The sequence below is a fragment of the Chenopodium album genome, chromosome 5 (assembly GCF_948465745.1).
Source record: "Chenopodium album chromosome 5, dcCheAlbu1.1, whole genome shotgun sequence".
Lineage (NCBI taxonomy): Eukaryota > Viridiplantae > Streptophyta > Magnoliopsida > Caryophyllales > Amaranthaceae > Chenopodium > Chenopodium album.
In genome coordinates, this window is record NC_137838.1 from 76,655,584 (window position 1) to 76,679,873 (window position 24,290).

General features: G+C 37.6%; 2 protein-coding genes across 2 annotated transcripts; both read right to left on the reverse strand.

The window, feature by feature from the left end:
* Positions 1–2,222: 2,222 nt before the first annotated feature.
* On the reverse strand, positions 2,223–3,282 carry LOC145633195 (uncharacterized). The gene is made up of 3 exons (XM_081685472.1): positions 3,151–3,282; positions 2,341–3,031; positions 2,223–2,257 (listed from the first exon to the last, which is right to left on the reverse strand). The coding sequence occupies exons 1-3, from the start codon at positions 3,280–3,282 to the stop codon at positions 2,223–2,225; spliced, it is 858 nt and encodes a 285-aa protein (XP_081541598.1).
* Positions 3,283–18,936: 15,654 nt separating this feature from the next.
* LOC145631138 (7-deoxyloganetin glucosyltransferase-like) lies at positions 18,937–21,560 on the reverse strand. The gene is made up of 2 exons (XM_081683233.1): positions 20,869–21,560; positions 18,937–20,076 (listed from the first exon to the last, which is right to left on the reverse strand). Exons 1-2 carry the CDS (start codon positions 21,407–21,409, stop codon positions 19,124–19,126), a joined length of 1,494 nt encoding a protein of 497 aa, XP_081539359.1. The 5' UTR covers positions 21,410–21,560; the 3' UTR covers positions 18,937–19,123.
* Between the last annotated feature and the right edge of the window lie 2,730 nt (positions 21,561–24,290).

The window sequence follows — 24,290 nt, forward strand, 5'->3', positions numbered from 1 at the left end:
GATTTAATTCTTCATTTTAAATTATACGTACCATATTATTAAAAATAATTAAAAAAAAAAAATTATACGCAAGACATACATTTTTTAATGGAAAATTGCCCGGATTAATCCGACCTTTTGCCCGTCCGCTGAAAATAATCCCACCTATCGATTATTTTTTAATAATCCCACCTTTACCCCCCGATCTTTTCTATTGGTCCCTACAGGTTACCTTACCTATTGTAGCCGGTTTTGGGATGACATGGCTACCAACGGTTACAATCCTTTTAAAAATTGCCAGGTCAACAATTTTGCTTTCTCCTTCTTCGTTCTCTGTTCTAAAAAACACCTCCCCCTCTGATTTTCTTCTCTTAATTAAATTTCTTCTTTGTTAAATCTGTCTAAAATGGCTAGTAGGAGGCATAATGGGTCAAGTAGTTCTACTTCGTCAAGGAATTACGGCTTGGTTGCGTCAAAAATGAAGTGCAGGTGTGGTTTGGAAGCAATTACACGCACGGTTAAGAATGGTGAGAACGTGAGGTTGAAGTTCCATGGATGCCCTAGATGGCCTGTAAGTTCCAGGTGTATTGCGACATTATGTGTGTGATTAATTAAGGTTAATTGCTCCAATTAAATTGGGGATTTGAATGTAGGGTTTTCATTCTAATTGAATTGGGTTTTTTTTTAATTTTTTTTGCAGGATGGTGACTGTGGCTTCTTTGAGTGGGCTCATGTTAACCCCAAAGTTGTTGATGACCTACGATTTCAAGTGTTTGAAAGAGATACTCAAGTTGCTGAAAAGGAAATGGAGATTGATTTCCTTAAAGAAGAATTGAAGAAGGTTGAGAAGAAAATGGGAAGTAAAGAGGATGAATTAGATGACACCAAAATGGAGCTTTGCCACACTCGAATTGAATTGATGAAGGCTACAAGGAATGAAAAGAATTTTTCCATTTCTCTGTTGGTTTCTTGGATTGTCTTTGCTTTCATGATAGTGATTTTGAAGGCATGACTGTGATGTATTGCAAATGATTGTAGGTAGTTAAAAGTGAAGTCAGTTTAGTTTGGTTAAGGCATGACCAAGTTGTTATGTAATGAGCAATGCATTGATGAGTTAATGAAAGTTATTTTGACAATTGTTTGCACAATACTTGAAATTCAGACATGTAGCATAATCACATAGCTGCATAAGTTTAACAAAAGATGGTGACATGTCTGGCCTAACATTCATACACAAAATACATCATGAATTGGGTGTAATTGCTGTAGGAATTAGCACACCCAACATGATCAAAAGACAGTATCCAAATGTATAATATAAACATAGTTAAGTCTAATGAGTGACATGAAACTATTGAGTTGGTCCTTGTTGCAAAGTGGAGGTTTGGCTTGTTTGACTGCACTGAAACCAGTCCATGGCTGACCTTGTCCTTCTTTGATTAGTGTGGGCTGATCCATCAGGTGCAATGTACATACCTACACCTTGTGGAATCTGCACAAAACACAAAAAATTCAAGGAAATAAGTACACACCATAAACAAGTTTAGGATCTAATTGAGGGATGTATGAGAACAAAAACCCACCTGGTTCCTTCCCCTACCCCTTGAGCCACCCCTTGCCCTTCCTCTGGTCCCACTTGCAACACCCCTGTTCCCACTTGCACCACCACTGCTGGAGCCTGCAGTACTTGAAACACCTCTTCCAGCAGAGCCTCTCCCAGCAGCAGCACCACTCCCAGCATCCACTCCTCTACCAGCAGCAGTAGCCCCTCTCCCACCAGCAACAACACCTCTCCCAGCACCATCTCCTCTACCCCTTCCACCCCTAGAGCCCCTTCCCATATTTATCATTCTTCCCCCTCTACCTAGTATGGTGGGTTGAGCTGTTTGATTGTAGTGACTTGTATTAGGTCCTTGGGGTGCAGATGGCACAGCCTGACTAGCTTGTGTAGATGGCACAACCTGACTAGCTATTGAGGGCTGAGTTGGTGGTGGAGCATCCTTTCTAGGCCTTCCTTTAGCCCTTTTTGGAGCAGGTTCAGTTGGCTGCACATTGTCCTTGTTGGGGCACTTTCTTTTATTATGTCCCTTAAGCTGGCAGAGTGAGCAAGTCATCTCAATCCCTGCTCTGGTCATTGTACCAGATTTCTTAGGGTTCTCATGGGGGTCTTTGATTCTATTTTTTCTTGGCCTTCCTGGGCCAATTTTGATTGGTGGTGGAGCAATTGATTTGGACACTTTAGGCTAGTGTCTTTCACCTTGAATTGGGGGAATTGAGCCTGCCATACACAAGTAACATGTGACACATACACATACACTAACAAAGTAATACACAAATGTTGAAATGGTTCAGTTATTGTACCTGCATAAACTGACATGTAAGTGTCTTTGAAATATGATGAGTGCACATACAACTCAGGCTCCTTTCCCACAAAATAGATGCAGGCAACAGCATGACAGCATGGGATGCCAGTCATGTCCCATTTTCTACAAGTACAGCTCCTTTCTTCCAACCTCACCACCAATTGATCCAATATGTAGCTAACATTGAAATTATTTTCAGAAGAAGGGTACACTTCACATTCAGCATCCTTTGTCTTCTCAAAATCCAACTTAGCTTGAATCCTTGGACAGAGCACACTAGTAGCTTTCATCATGGCCTGCCTTTTCACTACCAGCCTTTGCATCAGTGAAGTTCTGATTTCTTCTAACATGTATAGCAAATGTTTGGTCCTTGCTTGAATGATGAAACCATTAAATGTCTCTGCAATGTTGGAAGTTATTGCATCTGTTTTGATAGCAGGATTGAGGAAAGCTCTGCAAAACAACTGAGGCCTATGCAGCTTGAAGTCATTGGCAGCATCAACATTGAGAGAACTAAGCTTAGCCATGTTCTCTTCATAATCAGCTTCATTGTAGCTCTTTGCAATAGCCCAAAACAACAATTTCATCTCATCTCCTCTATATTTCTTGTGCCAGTGAGCAAATATATGTCTGGCACAGTGTCTATGTTCTGCCCTAGGTAGGACAGTTGAGACACTACTCACAATACTCTACATTTGCACAAAAAAAGCCGAAAAATAAAATAAAAACCAAGTCAAAGTTTGCACACAACATAAACTAGCCTATGTAAACTATTTAACAATAAATGAGTACAAAGTTAAGTCCATACCACATGCTCATCTGAAATGATTGAGATGCCTTCCCCTTCTCCCAGACTTAGGCACATTGCTACCTTCCTAAAGAACCACTCCCAAGAGGAGTTATTCTCTCCTTCAACCACTGCCCAGCAGACAAGAAACATTTGGTCATTGCTGTCCCTTCCAACTGTTGGGGTTTGGTGAGTCCGACTCACCGCGGAAACAAACCGCGACCCAAGGAACCACTCGCAATAATTAAAATCATAAAGCATAAATAAATAATTACTTAGAAAAGATAACGAATCTTACCCTCGAAGCGAGCTTCGCCCAAAAACCGGGGCTCTTACTTGAAAGCTACGAGCACGTCAAACGCCGCGCCTCCAACGGTATCCACCCGCAAAAGGGCGAACACAACTTTAAGGTCTACTACCTGGGGGTTAGCGAGGTCCGACTAAAACCCGAGTGTTATATGAGTTTAAGAGTTTTTCCAATATTATGGAATGCTCTTTTTAACTCCCACTCAAGCATCATTTCCTATGCCCAAAGTTGGGTATTTATAGGGAATGATGGAGTATGAAAATCTCTCCCATCAATGTGGGACAATGAGATTTTCTCATTTTATTTTAAATCTAAAATAAAATTATTAAGCAAACTAGTAATAAATCAACAAGTGTCAAGCATACATGAGAGAGTAGGTGAGGACCACTTGGAGATGGGGACCAAACTTGCTCCCCACTCTCTCCCTCACCTTGTGCCACATGGCAACCCACTTGCTCCTAACCTTCCCCTTATACACGGCCCTATGGCCCGAGCCAAGCCACGAGCCAAGCCCGAGCCCGGCCCGAGCCCGGCCTGCAACCAGCCCGCACCTGGCCCGCACCCAGCCCGCACCAGCTGCTGCTGTGGCATGGTGCGGCTGCGGCTGCTGCTGTGCCTAGCCGCGGCTGTAGCACGGTGCGCCGGCTTGTCTTGCCCCTAGCATTCGGATGCTCGGGGCACTCCGATGCTAGGGTATTTTAGGGAATATTGTTGATTTATTATTATTTTGCGTGTCTCGTCTTTTATTATTTAGACTCGACTTCCGACGATCGGTTTCGACGCTCTAAGCTCGAATTACCGACGTCTAATTATTTAACACTCGGGCGACGAATTAATTTCTTCCGAATTAATTCGTCGAGTTGGTTCGCATATATTTGCTTGGGTGTGACCCGAAGGGTTCAGTCAAGATTAAGCTGTAATATTAATTATATTAATATTACTGATCGGAAGCGGCCTCCACCCAGGCATTCCGATCACTTGACCTTACTGAATATATTAGCTTTCTAATAATTCTGAACCCGCTATCAGAATAATACACTTGTTCGAAGGACACTATTCCTTTCAATCTCCCACTTGTCCTTCCGGACAAGTGTGCATTTAGTGTATAGCCCTTATCCTATGTCTCTTCATGAACTACAGAGTAAGATTACTAGTCATCTCTGTTACGTCCAGAAGTGTTTCTCGAAATCCGAGTTTGACTGTCAATAAGCAGATGATTTCTAAAATCCATCTGAGCACGGCCATGCATTTTTCACAGTTTCGCTCTTCGAGAGGCCTTGTAAACAACAAGACATGTTCCCTATTGTTAGTAGGGGGACATTTCCAGTCTTGTAATGTAGCTTCTCTTACTAAGAGGACTCACCCGCCCAATATCTGTCTTTATAATCCCCAGTTACGGCGAACGTTTGGCGGATACCAAAGCGGATCAGTACTCAAACAAGAGATCTCCCACTACTCATGGTCAAAGGAAAAGAGTTCCGATAGTAATAATGAGAAAATACTTATGACGATTTTAAATCTCTTAAAGTATCCTCATAGGTCGATCCAGTATGGTTCTAAACCAATACCTGTGCAAATGATTTATATCCTCATAGCACAAGAAACGGTGCTATAAATCATACTACACACTAATCTCTGATGGTCATCAATCGTCCACAAAATATGACCTTGATTAGGGATAATTTTCGATTAAAATATTCAATGTTCACTTTAATAGGTGTTTCTTTATCCAAGCCATTGACTTGATACCCTATTTTGAATATTTATTAAAATCGAATGGACTCATTATTTAATTCTAAACCAAAATTAAATAGAGACGGAGTGATTTAAATTGCATGAAAATTTTAATTACTCCAAAACTGAATGGTTCATCATAGTGCTTTACATCAACATTGTTTAAAATTTGATTAAAACATTATAAAATGGAATTCAAAGCCAGTTCATGACATGCTTGATTCCCATTGCCTCAATGTGTTTGTTGTGCTTCACTTGAGGCAAAGGTTTAGTAAGTGGATCGGCTACATTGTCATCCGTTCCAACTTTGCAAATTCTGATTTCACCTTGTGACTTCCATTCTCGAATCATGTGAAATCGCCTCTGGACATGTTTGACCTTCTGATGTTCTCGTGGCTCTCTAGCCTGAGCAATAGCTCCATTGTTGTCACAATAGAGGTCTATTGGACCCTTGATGGAGGGTACAAAACCAAGTTCATTAATGAACTTGCGAATCCAAACTACCTCCTTGGCTGCCTCAGATGCTGCCAAGTACTCGGCTTCAGTTGAAGAATCAGCGGTTGTTCTTTGCTTTGCACTCTTCCAACTAAACGCTCCTCCATTGAGACAGAATATGTATCCTGATTGTGACTTAAAGTCGTCTCTGTCTGTCTGGAAGCTTGCGTCGGTATATCCCTCAACAACCAATTCATCTTTACCACCATAAACCAGGAATTTATCTTTGTTCCTTTTCAGGTACTTTAGAATATTCTTGGCCGCAGTCCAATGCGCCTCTCCTGGATCTGATTGGTATCGGCTCGTAGCACTTAAGGCATACGATACATCAGGCCTAGTACATATCATGGCATACATGATCGATCCAATAAGCGAAGCATATGGAATTCGACTCATCCTTTCTCGCTCATCAGGTGTCTTTGGACACTGCTTCTTGCTTAAGGTTATGCCATGTGACATGGGTAGGTGCCCTCTCTTGGCTCCTTCCATTTGGAATCGAGCCAGTACCTTATCGATGTAAGTACTTTGACTCATTCCAATCATCCTTTTTGATCTATCCCTATAGATCTTGATGCCTAATATGTACTGAGCCTCTCCCAAGTCTTTCATTGAAAAACATTTCCCGAGCCAAGTCTTTACAGACTCTAGCAATAGAATGCTATTTCCAATGAGAAAAATGTCATCGACATATAAGACTAGGAAGGCGATGTCACTCCCACTGACCTTCTTGTAGACACAAGACTCATCTGGATTCTTGATAAAACCAAACTCACTGATGGCTTCATCAAAACGCAGATTCCAACTTCTGCTTGCTTGCTTTAATCCATAAATGGACTTCTTAAGCTTGCATACCTTCTTAGGATTATTCTGGTCGACAAAACCTTCAGGCTGTGTCATATACACAGTTTCTTCCAAAATCCCATTGAGGAAGGCGGTTTTGACGTCCATCTGCCATACTTCATAATTGTAATATGCAGCAATCGCTAGAAGAATTCGAACGGACTTAAGCATAGCTACTAGAGAAAAGGTTTCATCATAATCAACACCGTGAATTTGCCTGTAACCTTTTGCTACCAGCCTTGCTTTGTAAATGAATACATTTCCATCTTTGTCGGTTTTCATCTTGAAAATCCATTTACATCCGATAGGTGTATAACCTGCGGGTAAATCAACCAAGTCCCATACTTGATTTTCAAACATGGAGTCCATTTTGTATTTCATGGCCTCTTGCCATTTTGCAGAGTCGGGGCTCGTCATAGCTTGCTTGTAGGTTGTCGGCTCATCTCCATCCACTACTAGGATGTCCAGATCTTCGGTTAATACAACACCGAGATATCTGTCAGGTTGAGATCTTGGCCGAGTCGACCTACGTAGGGTAATGGACTGAGCATTTGCATTGTCGGGTTGACTTTGCATATTTTGACTTTGACCAATGTCAACAGCTGCTTGGTAAGCACTTTGATTGTCAACTTGTCCTTGTTGCTCGTCCTCTCGAACTTCGTCGAGTTCGATTTTCCTCCCACTTGTCATTTTGGAGAGATGCTCCTTCTCCAAGAAGACACCATCACGAGCAACAAACACTTTGTTCTCGGATTTGTTGTAGAAGTAATACCCTTTGGTTTCTTTTGGATATCCCACAAAGTAAAACTTGTCAGATTTCGGATAAAGTTTGTCAGAAATGAGTTTCTTGACATATGCTTCGCATCCCCAAATCTTGAGAAAAGACAACCTTGGCGGTTTGCTTGTCCATAATTCATATGGAGTCTTTTCCACTGCTTTTGACGGAGCACGATTTAGAGTGAGTGCCGTAGTTAAAAGTGCATGTCCCCAGAAAGAGATTGGAAGTTCACTAAGACCCATAGTAGATCGGACCATGTCTAACAAGGTTCGATTCCTCCTTTCAGATACTCCATTCCATTGAGGAGTTCCCGGAGGCGTCAATTCTGAAAGTATTCCATGTTCTTTCAGATGGTCATCGAACTCTTGGCTCAAATATTCGCCACCTCGATCCGATCGAAGCGCTTTGATTTTCTTGTCGAGTTGGTTTTCAACTTCTTTCTGAAATTCTTTGAATTTATCAAACGATTCAGATTTGTGCGACATTAGATAGACATAACCATATCTACTAAAGTCGTCCGTGAAGGTTATGAAATACCGATAACCACTCCTTGCGGGTGTACTCATTGGTCCACATACATCGGTGTGTATTAATCCCAACAAGTCACTGGCCCTTTCTCCTAACTTGGAAAATGGTTGCTTTATCATCTTGCCTAATAAACATCCTTCGCAATTCTCAAAGGATTCTAAATCAAATGAGTCAAGAATGCCTTCTTGTAGAAGTTTCTTGATGCGTTTGATGTTAATGTGGCCAAGGCGACAATGCCACAAGTAAGTTTGACTAGACTGTGTAGTCTTAGCTTTCTTTGTAGGATTATTAACGTTATAAATTTCCTTGTCTAGTGATAACACATAAAGACCATTTTCTGAATGTGCCATACCATATAAAACATTATCGAGATAAAATGAACATGATTAGTCTTTAACTCGAAATTCAAAACCTTTGGCGTCCAACGCCGAAATTGAAATGATGTTTTTGGTAATGTTGGGAACACAATAAACATTGTCAAGTTCCAAAACTAGCCCCGTGGGCAAAGACAAACTAAGAGATCCTATGGAAATAGCACCAATCCTTGCTCCATTTCCTACCCGGAGCTCGATCTCTCCCTTCGCTAGCTTCCTAGTGTTCCTTAGTCCCTGTGAATTGGAACAAAGGTGCGAGCCACATCCGGTATCTAATACCCATGAAGCCGAGCTAGTGAAGTTAAAGTCTATAACGTAAATACCTGATGTAGAAGCAACAGTTCCGTTCTTCTTATCTTCCTTGAATTTGAGACAGTCTCTTTTCCAATGTCCCTTCTTCTTGCAATAGAAGCATTCGGAATCAGACTTAGAAGATGCTACCTTTTTCTCCTTGTTGTCTTTGGTAGCTTTCGGCTTAGGCGGAAAGTTCTTCTTCCCTTTCCCCTTGAAGCCCTTCTTCCTTTTTCCTGCCCCTTTGAACGGCTTACCCTTCTTGATCATGAGAATATCATGCTTTCCCTCATCCTTGAGCGTTTGCTCAGCTTGCTTCAACATCCCATGAAGCTCGGTGAGGGTTTTCTCCATGCTATGCATGTTGTAGTTCATCTTGAACTGGTCATAGCCTTTGTGAAGGGAATGGAGAATGATGTCAATAGCCATTTCAGTTGAATACCCCGCATCAAGCCTTCCCATGTTCTCAAATAATCCAATCATTTTGAGCACATGTGGGCTGACTGGCTCTCCTTTCTTGAGCTTAGTCTCAAGGATCTGCCTGTGGGTTTCAAACCTTTCAGTTCGAGCCTGCTCTTGAAACATATTCTGTAACTCAGAAATGATCTCATAGGCCGATTCCTTCTCGAAGAAGGTTTTCTGAAGTTCAGGAGACATAGTGGCTAGCATTACGCACTTGACATCCCGATCGGCTACTTGCCATCGGTTAAGGGCCGCTTGAGTTACCTCCTCATTTGGAGCGTCAGGCATTTCCTCATCAAGGACATACTCTTTCTGTTCTTGCATAAGAACGATGCGCAAATTCCTTTGCCAATCAAGGAAATTGGTACCACTCAACTTCTCTTTGTCGAGAATTGAGCGTAATGAAAACTGATTGTTTGGGGTTGAAGACATGATTCTACAATTGAAAGAACTTTAATGAAAAACCATTCAAAATACTTAAATAAGATTGAATTTTATTCATGCAAATTTTCAATACTTATTTAACGTCTTATTCACACGAAAAAAAAAATTGTCCCTATTTTTGTGAAAATAAGGCGATTCCAAGATCCGAAGAAACAAAGACTGGTTAAGCATGCTTTGGCTTGTCTTAAACACTCAATCTTCTTGGGTAAGCATTGCCTTGCTAATGGCTCTAAGCCACTCTTGGTTAGATAATCGTCGCATCTAATGCATCTTTGACGATGTATCTCTTTTGCCACGGTATGTGAGGACTCCTCACCCATACCGATGAGTTAAACCAAAACCAACGTGCACACCCGGTGTGCCTTATGCCCCTTGGAGAAGTGATGGCACCTCGCTTTGGCGTAGCCTACCATCACTCTCGTTCGGTTAATAAGTGTTGTTTGGAAAGGCAAGTTTGACTCAATATTATTAGGGACCTAGGATTTCTATGTTGGTTGATTTAAGTGAACTTAACTAATCATCGCAACATCAAGAAAACCTAAACATGCATCTAACGGATAATTCACACACATATATATAAGCATAAAATATAAAGCGAAATTATAGATGCATATTGGCAACTAGCATGACCCCTTGAGATCTTCATATCTTCAAAAGGTCTTCATTTGCAATTCGAGGCTTTGTCTTCCAAGATACGCCGTCTTCAAGACTTAACCAAACTATGCAAAAAACTAGTGTCTACAACTAGGAATAATCTAAATATTAAAGTACAAAAATACTTAACGGTGTGTAGACCGTATTTAGATTTACAAAAATACATAACGGCACGTAGTCCGTATTTTCTATCCTAGTCGGGTCCCACTAGTTGCCATTTCATAAAACCTGTGAGAGAGAATATATACATATATTCCATTCATCCATTCACTATTTGTGAATGGCCCATGCAATTTACAAATTAAAACAAAGTAAAATGCATTTAAACAACGCGCGCACTAGTAACTAATCTAGGTGGTTAATCCGATTAACACGCCTAATTAAAACTAGTCAAAGTTGTTTAACCGATTATATAAATTACGTCATTAATAATTGAAGCTCCCACTAAATTCCGCATTTCCTTAATTAATCCAATTAATTAAGTCGGTAGCACCCAAACTTGTCAAAATGAAATTTTGCCAATGCCGCTCAAAACCGAGGCCTAGCCTCCCAAAATTTTAATTAAAATAAACAAAGTTAATTAAAATAAGTAAAACGGCAAAATAAGCAACTTCAAGCCTACTATGGCTAGTCACCTCACCGCACCAAGTATACACACACGCCAAGACCACGAACACACGGCCCACGGCACACGGCCGCGAGCTGCCGCCACGGCACAGCCGCGCGTGGCTGCTGCAGCCCGCACCTGCTGCCGCGCGTGTGCTGCTGCCTTGCGTGGCTGCTGCCGCGCGTGTGGCCGCAAGTAAGGCGGTGCTTCCACCTTGGCAGCCACATATGGGCTGCTATGCAGCCCGGCTCGCCAAGGTGATGCAATGCCTCGTTTTGCGTGCCACAACCTCGGAATTTGATCCCTTTTCGCAAGACAACAATAATTAATTATAAATTAATTTTAGAACTAATTTAGAGAGCAAAATAAAATTTTAAACAAGTCTAACTTAATAAAATTTTTAAAGTGCAAATAACCAAAATAATTCCAAGAACCATTCTTAATTAAATTGGTTTAGCTTGGTGCAACATAAAATTGAGGCAATTTCTCACTTTCAATTTAATCAATTTAAATTAAACTTGAGAATTTGACAAAGTAAAGGGAAGTTGGAAAAAATATGAACTTTAATGTTCAAATGAAAATTCCAACATCTAAATTTTGTGAATCCTTGAAAATTATATCTTCCAACATGAAGATAACCAAATTTCTATCACAAAAATCGAAACTTTATGTTTCCAATCAACTTAAAATGATTAAAACATCAAAGTTTAACACAAAATAACATGGAATTTAGTGGTTTTTAAAGTTTCAATCACTTATCACAAATAAAGATTGAATCTTTAACACTTATGGAAGCCTCAAAATTAAAACTTTCACACTAAAAAGCAATTAGTTTGCAATTATGTGAAAATAAATCAACCTTTAAGCATCAAATACTACCAAGTAAGTGTGCTTTAAGGGGACATAAAATTGCAGAAAATAATGCAAATAATCAACCATATAATCAACAATTTATGCCATTAATTTCAAGGTTAGAAAAGACTTAAAATTTTTCGTCAAAAACGAAAAACCCCTCGAAAAAGTCATTTCTGGTCAGAATTTGGCTAAAATCACAGTTCCCTCTGGGGGATAAAACCTTTCCAGAACACGTTTTCCACCCAAAATTCACTAGTCTTGGGCGAAAATCTGGGTTCTGGGCCAAAATCGACATTAAAAACGGGATTAAAATAAATAAAACCGAGCTACTAATCTAATTAGAAACTTAAACCAGAAAATTAAGCCAAAATAAACCTTGAAAAACATGATTATAAAAATAAACGAGCGGGGCTCTGATACCGCTGTTGGGGTTTGGTGAGTCCGACTCACCGCGGAAACAAACCCCGACCCAAGGAACCACTCGCAATAATTAAAATCATAAAGCATAAATAAATAATTACTTAGAAAAGATAACAAATCTTACCCTCGAAGCAAGCTTCGCCCAAAAACCGGGGCTCTTACTTGAAAGCTACGAGCACGTCAAACGCCGCGCCTCCAACGGTATCCACCCGCAAAAGGGCGAACACAACTTTAAGGTCTACTACCTGGGGGTTAGCGAGGTCCGACCAAAACCCGAGTGTTATATGAGTTTAAGAGTTTTTCCAATATTATGGAATGCTCTTTTTAACTCCCACTCAAGCATCATTTCCTATGCCCAAAGTTGGGTATTTATAGGGAATGATGGAGTATGAAAATCTCTCCCATCAATGTGGGACAATGAGATTTTCTCATTTTATTTTAAAGCTAAAATAAAATTATTAAGCAAACTAGTAATAAATCAACAAGTGTCAAGCACACATGAGAGAGTAGGTGAGGACCACTTGGAGATGGGGACCAAACTTGCTCCCCACTCTCTCCCTCACCTTGTGCCACATGGCAACCCACTTGCTCCCAACCTTCCCCTTATACACGGCCCTATGGCCCGAGCCAAGCCACGAGCCCGGCCCGCACCCAGTCCGCAGCCAGCCCGCAACCAGCCCGCATCTGGCCCGCACCCAGCCCGCACCTGGCCCGAGCCTAGCCCGCACCAGCTGCTGCTGTGGCGCGGCTGCTGCTATGGCATGGTGCGGCTGCGGCTGCTGCCGTGGTGCGGCGCGGCTGCTGCTGTGCCTAGCCGTGGCTGCAGCACGGTGCGCCGGCTCGTCTTGCCCCTAGCATTCGGATGCTCGGGGCACTCCGATGCTAGGGTATTTTCGGGAATATTGTTGATTTATTATTATTTTGCGTGTCTCGTCTTTTATTATTTAGACTCGACTTCCGACGATCGGTTTCGACGCTCTAAGCTCGAATTACCGACGTCTAATTATTTAACACTCGGGCGACGAATTAATTTCTTCCGAATTAATTCGTCGAGTTGGTTCGCATATATTTGCTTGGGTGTGACCCGAAGGGTTCAGTCAAGATTAAGCTGTAATATTAATTATATTAATATTACTGATTGGAAGCGGCCTCCACCCAGGCATTCCGATCACTTGACCTTACTGAATATATTAGCTTTCTAATAATTCTGAACCCGCTATCAGAATAATACACTTGTTCGAAGGACACTATTCCTTTCACCAACAGCAGCCAACAGCTGACCCCCTAAGAAAGTCTTTAAGAAGCATGCATCTACTGCCAACACTTTCCTGCATCCTTGTATCCACCCATTTTAAGCCCCTCAAAGCAAATGAACAACCTTTGAAATACAGGTTGGTCTCCTTGTTTTGATGGTTCAGTTACAAGCTCAATCTCTGTCCCTGGGCTGCAGTTCTCAATCTCTTTCAAGTACCCTCCAAGCTTGTTGTAGTGGTTATGCATTGACCCATGTAACAACCTATGAGCATTGTACTTCACCTTGTAGGCAAAGTCTCTGGTCACCAACATCTTGTAAGCTTTCCTTATACACTCTTGTATCTCCTTTGCAGGCCAATGTGTCCTAGATTTGAAGACATCCAGGAACTGCTTTGCAACCCAACTAGATTTGAGCTGCCTGTTTCTCTTCATGTTTCTTTGACAGGTGTGTTCCCCTTTGACTGTCTTCACCACAAATGTTGCTCTTCTTGTATCCCAGGATGCATACACATAAAAAGGACAGCTCTCTATGCACCTTACACCCAATCTCTGAGATCTTTGCTTGTTGCTCACAACAAAGAAAACATATCTCTGCCCTGAAGTATTCCATATTTAGCAACTGCATCCTTGAAGTCCTCTCTGTTGGCAAACTTCTGCCCAACCTTCCAAACAAATGTGCTAAATTCTGTATGCTTAGACACTAAAATCCCTAACCTTCTTCTCCTCCCTGGAATCAACTCTTCTTCATCACCACTGTTGGGAGGGGTATGAATTTCTTCATCACTTTCTTCATAATCACTCTGAGCCCCAGTTGCTGCACTTTCCCCAGCTTCTTCCCTGTTCTCAGCAACTTCTTGTATGCTCAAACCCCTAGCAGCCTCCAATTGTATCTTCCTTGCAATGTCAACTAGCTGGGCAGTTGTATCCCTAACCCTCTGCCTAGCTATATTGTACTCCTCATCTCCACTATCAGACTGATATTGTAGATCTTCATCCAAGATCTCTTCATGTTCCCTCTCATACTCCTCCTCTAACTCCTCTAAACCTTCAACCTCTAATTCTAAATCATCACCATCAGCATCTGCTCCCTGCTCCCCATCTGACTCCACATCCTCATCACTATGATATGAGTAAACCTCTCCAAAGAAAGGCTTTGAGCTCACTCCCTTGCCCTTGTCAACCAGTGGGTTGTATGGAGGGTCTTCATGGTCACTCTCAGTGCTATAATCTGGAATCAGGTCATTAATTGGGATGGGGCTATCTGGCCTAGAATCTTCCCACTCATATGACTGTACTGGGTCAGTTTGGGTGTTTGAGGGTGCTATGAGAGAAGAGAGAGTGGGGAGAGCTGTTGCAGTTGGTGAACTAGGGTTTATAACATATTTAACTCTAAGAGAGCTTTGGTTGGATAAGGTGTTGGTGGGTGGAGTGGGAACAGATTCAGTGGGAGCATCTTTGTTTAACTCAACAGTGGGGGCATCTTTTTTAAACTCATCTGTTTTTGGCTTTAGTGAGCTGTCAGGGGCTTTTTGGGTAGGTTCATTAATTGTCAAAGGCTGACTTTTCTTTCTTGGACTACATCTAATTTGTGGTCCCCTATTTATTGGTAGTTTTTTTTGCATGACTGTTTTGGGTTGATTCTTTTTGGCAGAAGCCTGTAACTGTGGGGGGAAGGGTATTGGGTCATTGTCATCATGCATAACATATACCTCCACCCCCCTGTACTTCTCTGCAACTTGAATCATATCCCTCATACTTTCATCATCTGTCACCTTCCTCAAACCATCCACCATACTCAACCCAGGAACCAAGTATAAAAACCCCTTTATCCTCCCATCATATCTAGCACACTTCATAACCAACTCAACCAAATAAAAGGAGCAAAGTTCATCTGGGTCTATGCTAAATGTTCTCCCCTCCCCATTCCTATAGCGCAACTGCCCATTGTTACCAGTCTCAAACACACCTCCATGCCACATTTTCAAGGTAATCTTACCCATACCTAAATTAACATGCACTAAATTACAATCAACATACAACAACCACCAAAAGCACGCAATAAAAACCCAGACTTTAAGAATCATACACCACTAACATTAACAAACACATAATGCGCAAATTTTTAGCCAACAAAACAACAATTCACAACCATATTGAACAAATACATTGCAATTACAAGCATAAATTCATCAACTTCCAGTTCAATTGATTAGGTTTCCAAATTTAGACGCAATGAATCGCAAATTACAGGAAAAAGTTAGGGTTTAGTACCTTACCTAAAATGGCGAAATTTAGGGTTTAACTGTCGCAATTCCGCCAAAAATGGAAGTTTCAGACTTTACTGCAAGGTACGATAGTTGTTGAAGCTTCAATTATGGCTTTTGATCTACTTCGAACCCAATTTTAATTGCTCTGTGTAAGAAGTTATGAAGAGGGAGGGAGAAAGTTCAGAAATAACAGAGGGTGGGTGGGAGAGAGATGACCTGTCATGTTTAAGAGAGGGAAAATTAAATACCCAAGTCCACGTCACAACTATTTACCTTGTTAGCCGGTTTCATGTAAACTGGGACCAATAGAAAAGATCGGGGGGTAAAGGTGGGATTATTAAAAAATAATCGATAGGTGGGATTATTTTCAGCGGACGGGCAAAAGGTCGGATTAATCCGGGCAATTTAGATCTATCATTCTCCTCAAGTCCTCGGTATGTGAACTAGATGATGTAACTCCAATCATACGTACTTTCTCCATATATATCTTAATAGATTGTACTCGTATTTATTAATTTATTCTGTATGATCTCGACTAGACACGTTTAGTAATGCATTATTTTGAACATTAATATATCTTAAATTATGCTTTAACATAATTACCAAACAAAATATTTTTGAAAATAAAAAATGAGGTTAGCTCAACAACAATCAGAATAATAAAATTTATTATAAATTTATACTACCTATTAAAAAATGTTTCTAAACACACTAGTAAAAAAATACAAAAATGCAACCCCCAAATGGCACCAGTTCAGGTCAAACCGGTGCCAAAAATAGGCAAAAAAAAGCGCGGGTTAATGAACCAAGACATAAGGCACCGGTTCACTTCAAACCGGATTTGGCACCGGTTTGAACCGGTGCCTTTTTGAACCGGAGCCATTAAAAAAAAATTTTGAAAAAAAAACCGAACCCACTCTTTAAATCCCCCCCAACCCTAATACTCCTCTCCTCTCATCCTCTTTCTCTCTCCTCTCCTCTCCTCTCCTCCTTTTTCTCCCTTCTCGATCTCCTTCTCCTCCTTCTCTTTCTATTTATCTTTCTCGATCTCCTTCTTCTCCTTCTAATTCTCTGTAAATTTGACTTGTACGAAAGATCTTCTTTGTCTTACACAAAAGATCTTCTCCTTCTTCTCCTTCTAAAGCTATCTGGGTTTTTGAAGACAACATGCAAGACCGATGCCAATCGAATTTATGGGTTTTGTTTTAATTTTCTGGGTTTTTGTTTTAATTGATTTTTTTATCAATTTTTTTAAAATTGTAATCGGTTTAAATTCTTTTTTTTTTCTGGGTTATTGTTTTGATCGATTTCAATCGAATTTCTGGGTTATTGTTTTGATTTCAATCGAATTTTTGGGTCTTTTTTTAAATTTTAATCGATTTTAATTAGAATCGAATTTTTAATCTATTTTTTTTATTTTAATCAAAATTTTAATCAATTTCGATTTTGATTTTTTTTTTCAGATTTTAATCGAATTTTTTTTCGATTTCAATTTTTTTTGTTTTCTGGGTTTTTTCGATTTTAATTTTTTTTCGATTTCTAATTTTTTTTCAGGGTTTTTTCGATTTAAATTTTTTTCAATTTCTGGGTTTATTCGAATACTGGATTTAAATGGATTTCAAATTTTTTTTTCGTTTTCTGGGTTTAATTTTTTTTTTTCTGGGTTTTTTTTCGAGTTCAATTTTTTTTTCTGGGTTTTTTTTCGAGTTCAAGTTTTTTTTTTCTGGGTTTTTTTTCGATTTCAAATTTTTTTTCGTTTTCTGGGTTTAATTTTTTTTTCCTGGGTTTTTTTCGATTTCAAGTTTTTTTTCTGGGTTTTTTTTTCGAGTTCAAGTTTTTTTTTCCTGGGTTTTTTTTCGAGTTCAAGTTTTTTTTCTGCCTTTTTTTTCGATTTCAAATTTTTTTTCGTTTTCTGGGTTTAATTTTTTTTTCCCTGGGTTTTTTTTTCGATTTCAAGTTTTTTTTTCTGGGTTTTTTTTCGAGTTCAAGTTTTTTTTTTCTGGGTTTTTTTTTTCGATTTCAAGTTTTTTTTTTCTGGGTTATTGTTTTGATCGATTTCGAAGTTTAATTATATTAATCGATTTTTTTTGTTTTAATTGGTGCAGGTATGAATTCTAGATCTGAAATCGAAGAAGCAAGATACAAGAATGAATGAGTTTTTTTTTTTTTGATTTATATTGTAATTTTTTATTTATTTATATGCTGTAATCGAAGTTTTTATATGTTGTAATATTTTTTTGATCATATATTGCAAATTTTGATGATGATTGATATTGGCTTTATGTTTTGATGTTGTTATTTATTTTAGGCTATTTAATTTTTAGATGGAAAAAACAAAAAATATATATATATATATATATATATATATATATATATATATATATTTGGGCATTTTTGGCACCGGTTAACCGGTGCCAAAAACAACAAAAAAATTTTTGTTGACCATTTTTGGCACCTGTTAACCGGTGCCATTGCCGAGTTTTGCACCGGTTTGAACCGGTGCCTTATTAAACCACTTTTGGCACCCCCCACGTTGACACCGGTTCAAACCGGTGCCTTAGGCCGGGTTTGAATCGGTGCCAATTTTATTTTTTCACGTAGTGACAAGCTTAAGTGTCACGTGACGCTTTTCCTTAATTTATTTAGTTTTTCATTTTGTGTGTTATAATATGTGAATTACACAAGTTAAGATTTGAATCCACAACCTTAAATTTAATAAAAAAATAAAGTTTTAACCAACTTCTAAATTATTGTCATACATTACTTCTTTGTTCTTACTCTTTCAACATACTTCATCTGTTCTTTTTTACTTGACATGTTTCTTTTATCACGCTTGTTAATGCAAAACTTCAACGATTAATAACTTTAATTCTCTATAAGTAAAAATTATAAAAGTTATATATTTTGATATTACTTCTTGAGATGAATTAAAAAATATCCAACATGAACATGCATGTTTTTCCTTACAAATTATTCACAAAAGACGGTCAAAGGAGGAGTGGTGAATAGTATAAAAGTCAAAGTGGGTCAAGTAAAAAAGAACGGAGGAAGTATAAGGATTTGGATTATAGAATTTATGCGGTATCTCAAGATGTTGCCCGAGCCTAAAAGCTACGGATTAGAGTAGTTATTAGTAATAAAATGTGTTCAAAGTTAGTATAGGAAAAATGTCAAAAGTCAATATAATTATGAGACTGATTATCGACGTATATATTTTGCACTATTGTTACAACTGTACGAGAATAAGGCCCCGTTTACTTTACCTTATTTTTGCTGAACTGAAATTATTTATACTGAATTTAAATTATTTTTACTCAACTGAAATTAATTTTTACTGATTCTCTATTATATTTATTTTCTTCTTAAAGGTACTGATTTTTACTAAAATGAACTTATTTTTATTGAAATGAACTTATTTTTACTAAACTAAAATTATTTTTAATGATCTTAAATTATTTTTGCTGAATATTATTTTTTAAGGTGAAATGAACAAAGCCTAAATAAAGCATATTTTATTATAATAAAGGGCTAAAGAGTAATACCAACCCCATATTTTTATATTACACGATAGCATCGATCGTTATAAAGTATTTAATACATGCGTTCTAGTAAAGTAAATACCACACGATTTACTCCTTTTATGATGAGGAAAATGCTAAACATTTCTTGCTTAATTAATATGATTTAATTTGAAAGAAGTATGTCATTGACTACGTTCTCTAAATTAACATATGAAGATCCATGTGGACTCATGGTTGCTTCTTTTGCCAACTGCCTCCACTCCATGGCTTTCTTTTTCATCATCTCCTTGCCATTTTCTTCCTCCATCAACTCTTTCACAACCCTCTCAACATCATCTCTTTTCGCGGCTTCACTCATACTCACACCGATGCCTAGATGAGTACAACAATACCAACTATTAGTACCTTGCTCGGCGAAAAATGGGCAACAAATCATTGGAATCCCATTGCTTATGCTCTCAATCATCGAATTCCATCCACAATGTGTCACGAACCCTCCTATAGAAGGATGACCTAACACTTTCTCTTGGTCACACCAACTTGTCAATAGGCCTCTTTCCTTGATCTCTTCCTCAAATTCAATAAGAAAATGATTATTATTATTATTATTTGACCCACCAAAAACAAAATCGGATTTTACAACCCAAAAGAAATTATGATGACTATTGGCAAGGCCCCATGCAAATTCAACAAGTTTTTCTTGGGTCAAAACTACAAGTGTCCCAAAATTTACATACAAAACTGAATTGGGCTCTTTGGAGTCAAGCCATTGGATGTAGTCAACGTCTTCCTTAGGGCTAGGCCCAATGGGCCTATTGTTCTCATCTTTTGGTACTATATGGTCCACTAATAAATTTAGTGGCCCAATTGGGTAGATATTTGGTGAAATGGACGAGAGATCCTTTAGAACATCTTGCTCTAAAGCATCAAATGTGTTGATGATGATAGCTTGTGAGTTGAGAGCTTTATGCTCACTTGAAATCATATGATTCATCATCTTATCATTTGGGTCTGTGGTCCTAATAGAGCTCGGCATGTCTTTTAATCTTATTCCCTTCAAACTCGGTATCCAATCAATAGTCTTATCAAGGTAGCCATTTGTGAGGTAACTTGAGTCTGTGTATGAAAACAAAATAAAGAACGCGTATTAGATTATAAATGGCTAGACCGCAATTAAGTCAAAATCATTTACATACACCAGGGTGCACGTAGAGATAGGTGCATCTAAGGGTGTTTTTTTTTGTTCATTTCAAATTTCTGTTTGCTCAATTTAAGATTTTAAAATGAAAAAAAAAATAGCAAATGAGCAGAAAATACCCTCTGGTGCACCTTACACCCGGTGTATATAATTTTTTATTTATTTTTTTATTTTTTTTTACTGTTACGTAGAAGCAATATACTCCTTTCATCTCATACATAAACGTCCCATAATATATAGATACTTCGTAGTTCATACTGTTGAATTTAGAACAATAAAATCAAAGTAAAGTAAAATGTCAAAGATCTAATTCATCAAAAGTATACAACATAACGATTATTAAATATAAATTAATATGTGATCATGAAAGGAGAATAACATATTTATATATTCTCAGTAAGCTACATAGAATTGACTACTTTAATTTTTTCAAAGTTTAGCGGCGATTAATAGTTTGTATATTGGTAATATATGACAATTTATAATCACCACAAGAGTATTTGTTGATAATAACAGCAATAATAGCATTATTTTATTATCTTCATTCACATTTTCAAATCCTACTAGCTAATTAATTAGTCAAAAATAACCAACAAGTTGGAGAACCCTCTTTCTACATAAATTCATTTTTATTTTGTTGGTCAAATATTCAACAAAATAGAAAAAATACTAGTAAAAAAAATCATAAGAAAGAATTGGCTCATACATACCTTTGAGAGGTATAATGCCCTTGTCTAGAAGCTGACGATGTTGCAAGTAACCCATCATTCCACAACCACTACACGTCTGCAACGCCACGGCCGGAACCCCCATCTCATCGGCCACGTCAAGGGTGAACATCGACATGCCAACATCGGAAACCATGCACGTCACCGGTGGCCTCAAATCTTCCTTAGGCAAACATTGGTAGTAGTCCTTACTACCAAGTTTTAAAAGGAGTTTTTTAAGGGGAGGTCCCAAATGATTATTCAAAATAGAGTTGATCACGGACATGATATCTTTCGGGTTCGTGTTGTTGTCGTCGTTGTTGTTGTCATCGTTACATACGGGTATGGACTCGAATCGAAAGGTAGGACTAGTAATACTTTGATGATAATATTGTTGAGATTGAAATAGGGTTTGATGATTGTGTAATGTGTTGATGAAGGTAATGTGGAAACCAAATTTAAAATGAAGGATTTTAGCTAATTTTAGCATGGGTCTTATATGACCTTGTGATGGAAATGGTATGCAAACTACATGATTTTTCATCTTGGTATTTTTTTTTTTCTTTAGCTACTTTTTATGTTTTTTGCTTCTATGATAATAATATATATTTAATTATTTATACTTGCTAAGGACTAATGGAGTCTAGTGTAAGGGTAACATTTTATTATTATTTTTTTTCTTCCAATGATTGTTATAAAAAGGTTGGTGCATTAGTACTAAGTAAGTCAAAAGGTCAAATAAATGTTGACACACTACCTAATGTTTATAATAATATTTTATGAATGATGATGGCATTTTTATCACATTAACTAATGTACAAAAACCTTTAATTTCGACTTACTTTTTACATATGAATAACAAATGATGTGACTATTTTGAAATGGATGGATGTATCAATTTTTTTATTTTACCCTTTAATTAATCAAACTTTACTTTTTTTTTTTTAATATATATATATATATATATATATATATATATATATATATATATATATATATATATATATATATATATATATATATATATATATATATACTTCCTCTGTTCTTTTTTACTTGACCTGTTTCTTTTATCACGCTTGCCAATGCAAAACTTTAACGATCAATAACTTCAATTCTCCATAAGTAAAAATTAAAAGAGTTATATATTATGATAGTACTTATTGAGACGAATTCAAAAATATCATATATGAATATATTTTTCCTTACAAATTATTCACAAAAGACGATCAAAGGAGGGATGGTGAATAGTGTAAAAGTCAAAGCGGGTCAAGTAATACAGAACGGAGGAAGTATATATATATATATATATATATATATATATATATATATATATATATATATATATAATCTCATTATTAAATCAAGCTATAATGTTTTTTATTCATATAATATATGTTAAGGAAACGTGACTTTTATAGGGAATATTATTTTAAAAATGTATAAAGGTTAGAATTAGAATAAAGGTGGTGACCGAAAAATTCCTCTAAATCGCCTAACTCATTACAAAAAATCCCGGCAACCAACCATCCTCAAAATTCTCTCCCAATAATTAAAAAAAATAAAAATAAATCTTAACGTCCTTAACCACCCTAAGATAAGGTGGAGAGGGAGAGGGAGGGGGATTGGGGGAAGACATATAGCGGGACGAAGGAGGGAAATGTAAATTAAAAGAATTAGGTCTGTTCTCGCAAGACGATTTTCTTTGTTATTTTTTTTTAAAAAAAAAAAAGATAGTTTCAACAAAAACAGAATTTTCAAAATGTGATTGCTAACAATTTTTTAGAAATTACATGATTAATTAACTAAGAAAAAATTGAAAAGCATAAAGCATGCACATAAAACAACAACTACTAGTAAACAAATAAGTACTCGTAGTCGGCAGAAAAAAACGAATTGTAGGCCCTGTTTGGTTTGATGTAAAAGGTTTTCATGGAAAATGAATTTTCCATGTTTTTTTTCCCATTTTACTTTGTTTGGTTTGTTAAGGAGTGGAAAACAATTTTTCAAGGGTGGAAAATTCCATCCTTAATGATGGAAAACATTTTCCTTCCAAAAACAAGGGAAACCACATTTTCCTCTCTCATCCTTACCTCTTTTTTTACTTTCCTCTCATTCATCCTTACATTTCCACTCTTATTTTTTTATTTTTCTTGGACTTTTCTTGTACGCAACTAAACAAAGGAAAACTAATTTGCAATTGTGTTTTTCCTTGAAAATATGTTTTCCATGAAAACTAATTTTACATTGAAAATGTTTTACATTAAACCAAACGGGACCGTAATGTAGAAAGTGAAGTGACTGAAATCCAGGCTTTAGTTTGTAATCTAATGCGAAGCAAGGTTGATCACAAGAACACAAGGACCGTTTAAAATAGAAGAATGCGACACTTGACCAGCTAGGCAGCTTCACCTCCGCACGCTGTCAAAACATGCAATTTCCTTTTCACAATCACGACTCGAGGAGCTAGGCATTCTTAATGGCTCTGGTTCACAATGAGCACTTTGCTAAATGCCTAACATGCCATTTATGTGTTGAATTATAAACTTCTCAAAGAACACATGTAAGGGATTGTTCTGATTGACTGAACTTAGCTGAACTGATTGAAATTAACTGAACTGAATAATTTATGAGAGAAGGAAATTAAGAACTGAAATGAGCTGAACTGAACTGAAAATAATCTGAATAGAATAGACCCTAAGTGTCTCACGTTGAGAAAAAAAGAGAGAGTTAAATACTTTATAAGTCAGGGGATAATCCTCCTATTGTCATATGATTTTGGGATGAAACCTCCTTGACTTGTGAAGTGAACTCTCTCTCTTGGTTACAGGTCGGTGCGGCCCAGACACATATTTAACAATGTGTGAATTCAATAATATCATGCATGACTTTGATAGTCTGGTAGAAAGTAGATAGGATCTACGCCACCTCTTTCTTTTATGGACTTTTACCTTTTAAATAAACACAAATACTAGTAAATTCCCTATAATAATCATATTAGGCATTTGTTACAGTTAGGCATTAGAACTTTCTTGTCATAAAAAATATAGGGAAGTATTGGTAAAGTCTAGGCATATAAATATTGTTCTACAATAATATATTACGTTGGTTGTTGGCAAAAGCTAATGAGCGCTCCCGGGCATTAAATAAGAGAATTAAAAGTGAAAGGAAAAATTAGAAAAAATAATCCCAACTTTCAACAATTTTGGTGGAATAATCCCAACTTTTATTTATTCTGGAATAATCCGAACTTTGGGGGTGTTCTTTTTCTCCAATCCTAAACCGGTCAACGAAAGTCAATGACTTGTTATAGCAGGTTATGAGCTACGTGTCGAGCTTCAATTGGTCCAAAAAAAAGAAAAATAAAAAAATAATTTTTTTAAAAAAAAAAAAACAGAAAACCCTTATATCCCCTACCTGAACAC

Bases quoted from the DNA above. Each gene is read 5' to 3' on its own strand.
- LOC145633195 (XM_081685472.1), bottom strand. From the start codon at position 3,282: ATGTTTCTTGTCTGCTGGGCAGTGGTTGAAGGAGAGAATAACTCCTCT. The intron at 3,032-3,150 runs GTATGGACTTAA...GTGCAAATGTAG, and splicing joins TCATTTCAGATGAGCATGTG to AGTATTGTGAGTAGTGTCTC. The intron at 2,258-2,340 runs GTACAATAACTG...TGTGTATGGCAG, and splicing joins TTACATGTCAGTTTATGCAG to GCTCAATTCCCCCAATTCAA.
- LOC145631138 (XM_081683233.1), bottom strand. From the start codon at position 21,409: ATGAAAAATCATGTAGTTTGCATACCATTTCCATCACAAGGTCATATA. The intron at 20,077-20,868 runs GTATGTATGAGC...TTTCATACACAG, and splicing joins GGGCATTATACCTCTCAAAG to ACTCAAGTTACCTCACAAAT.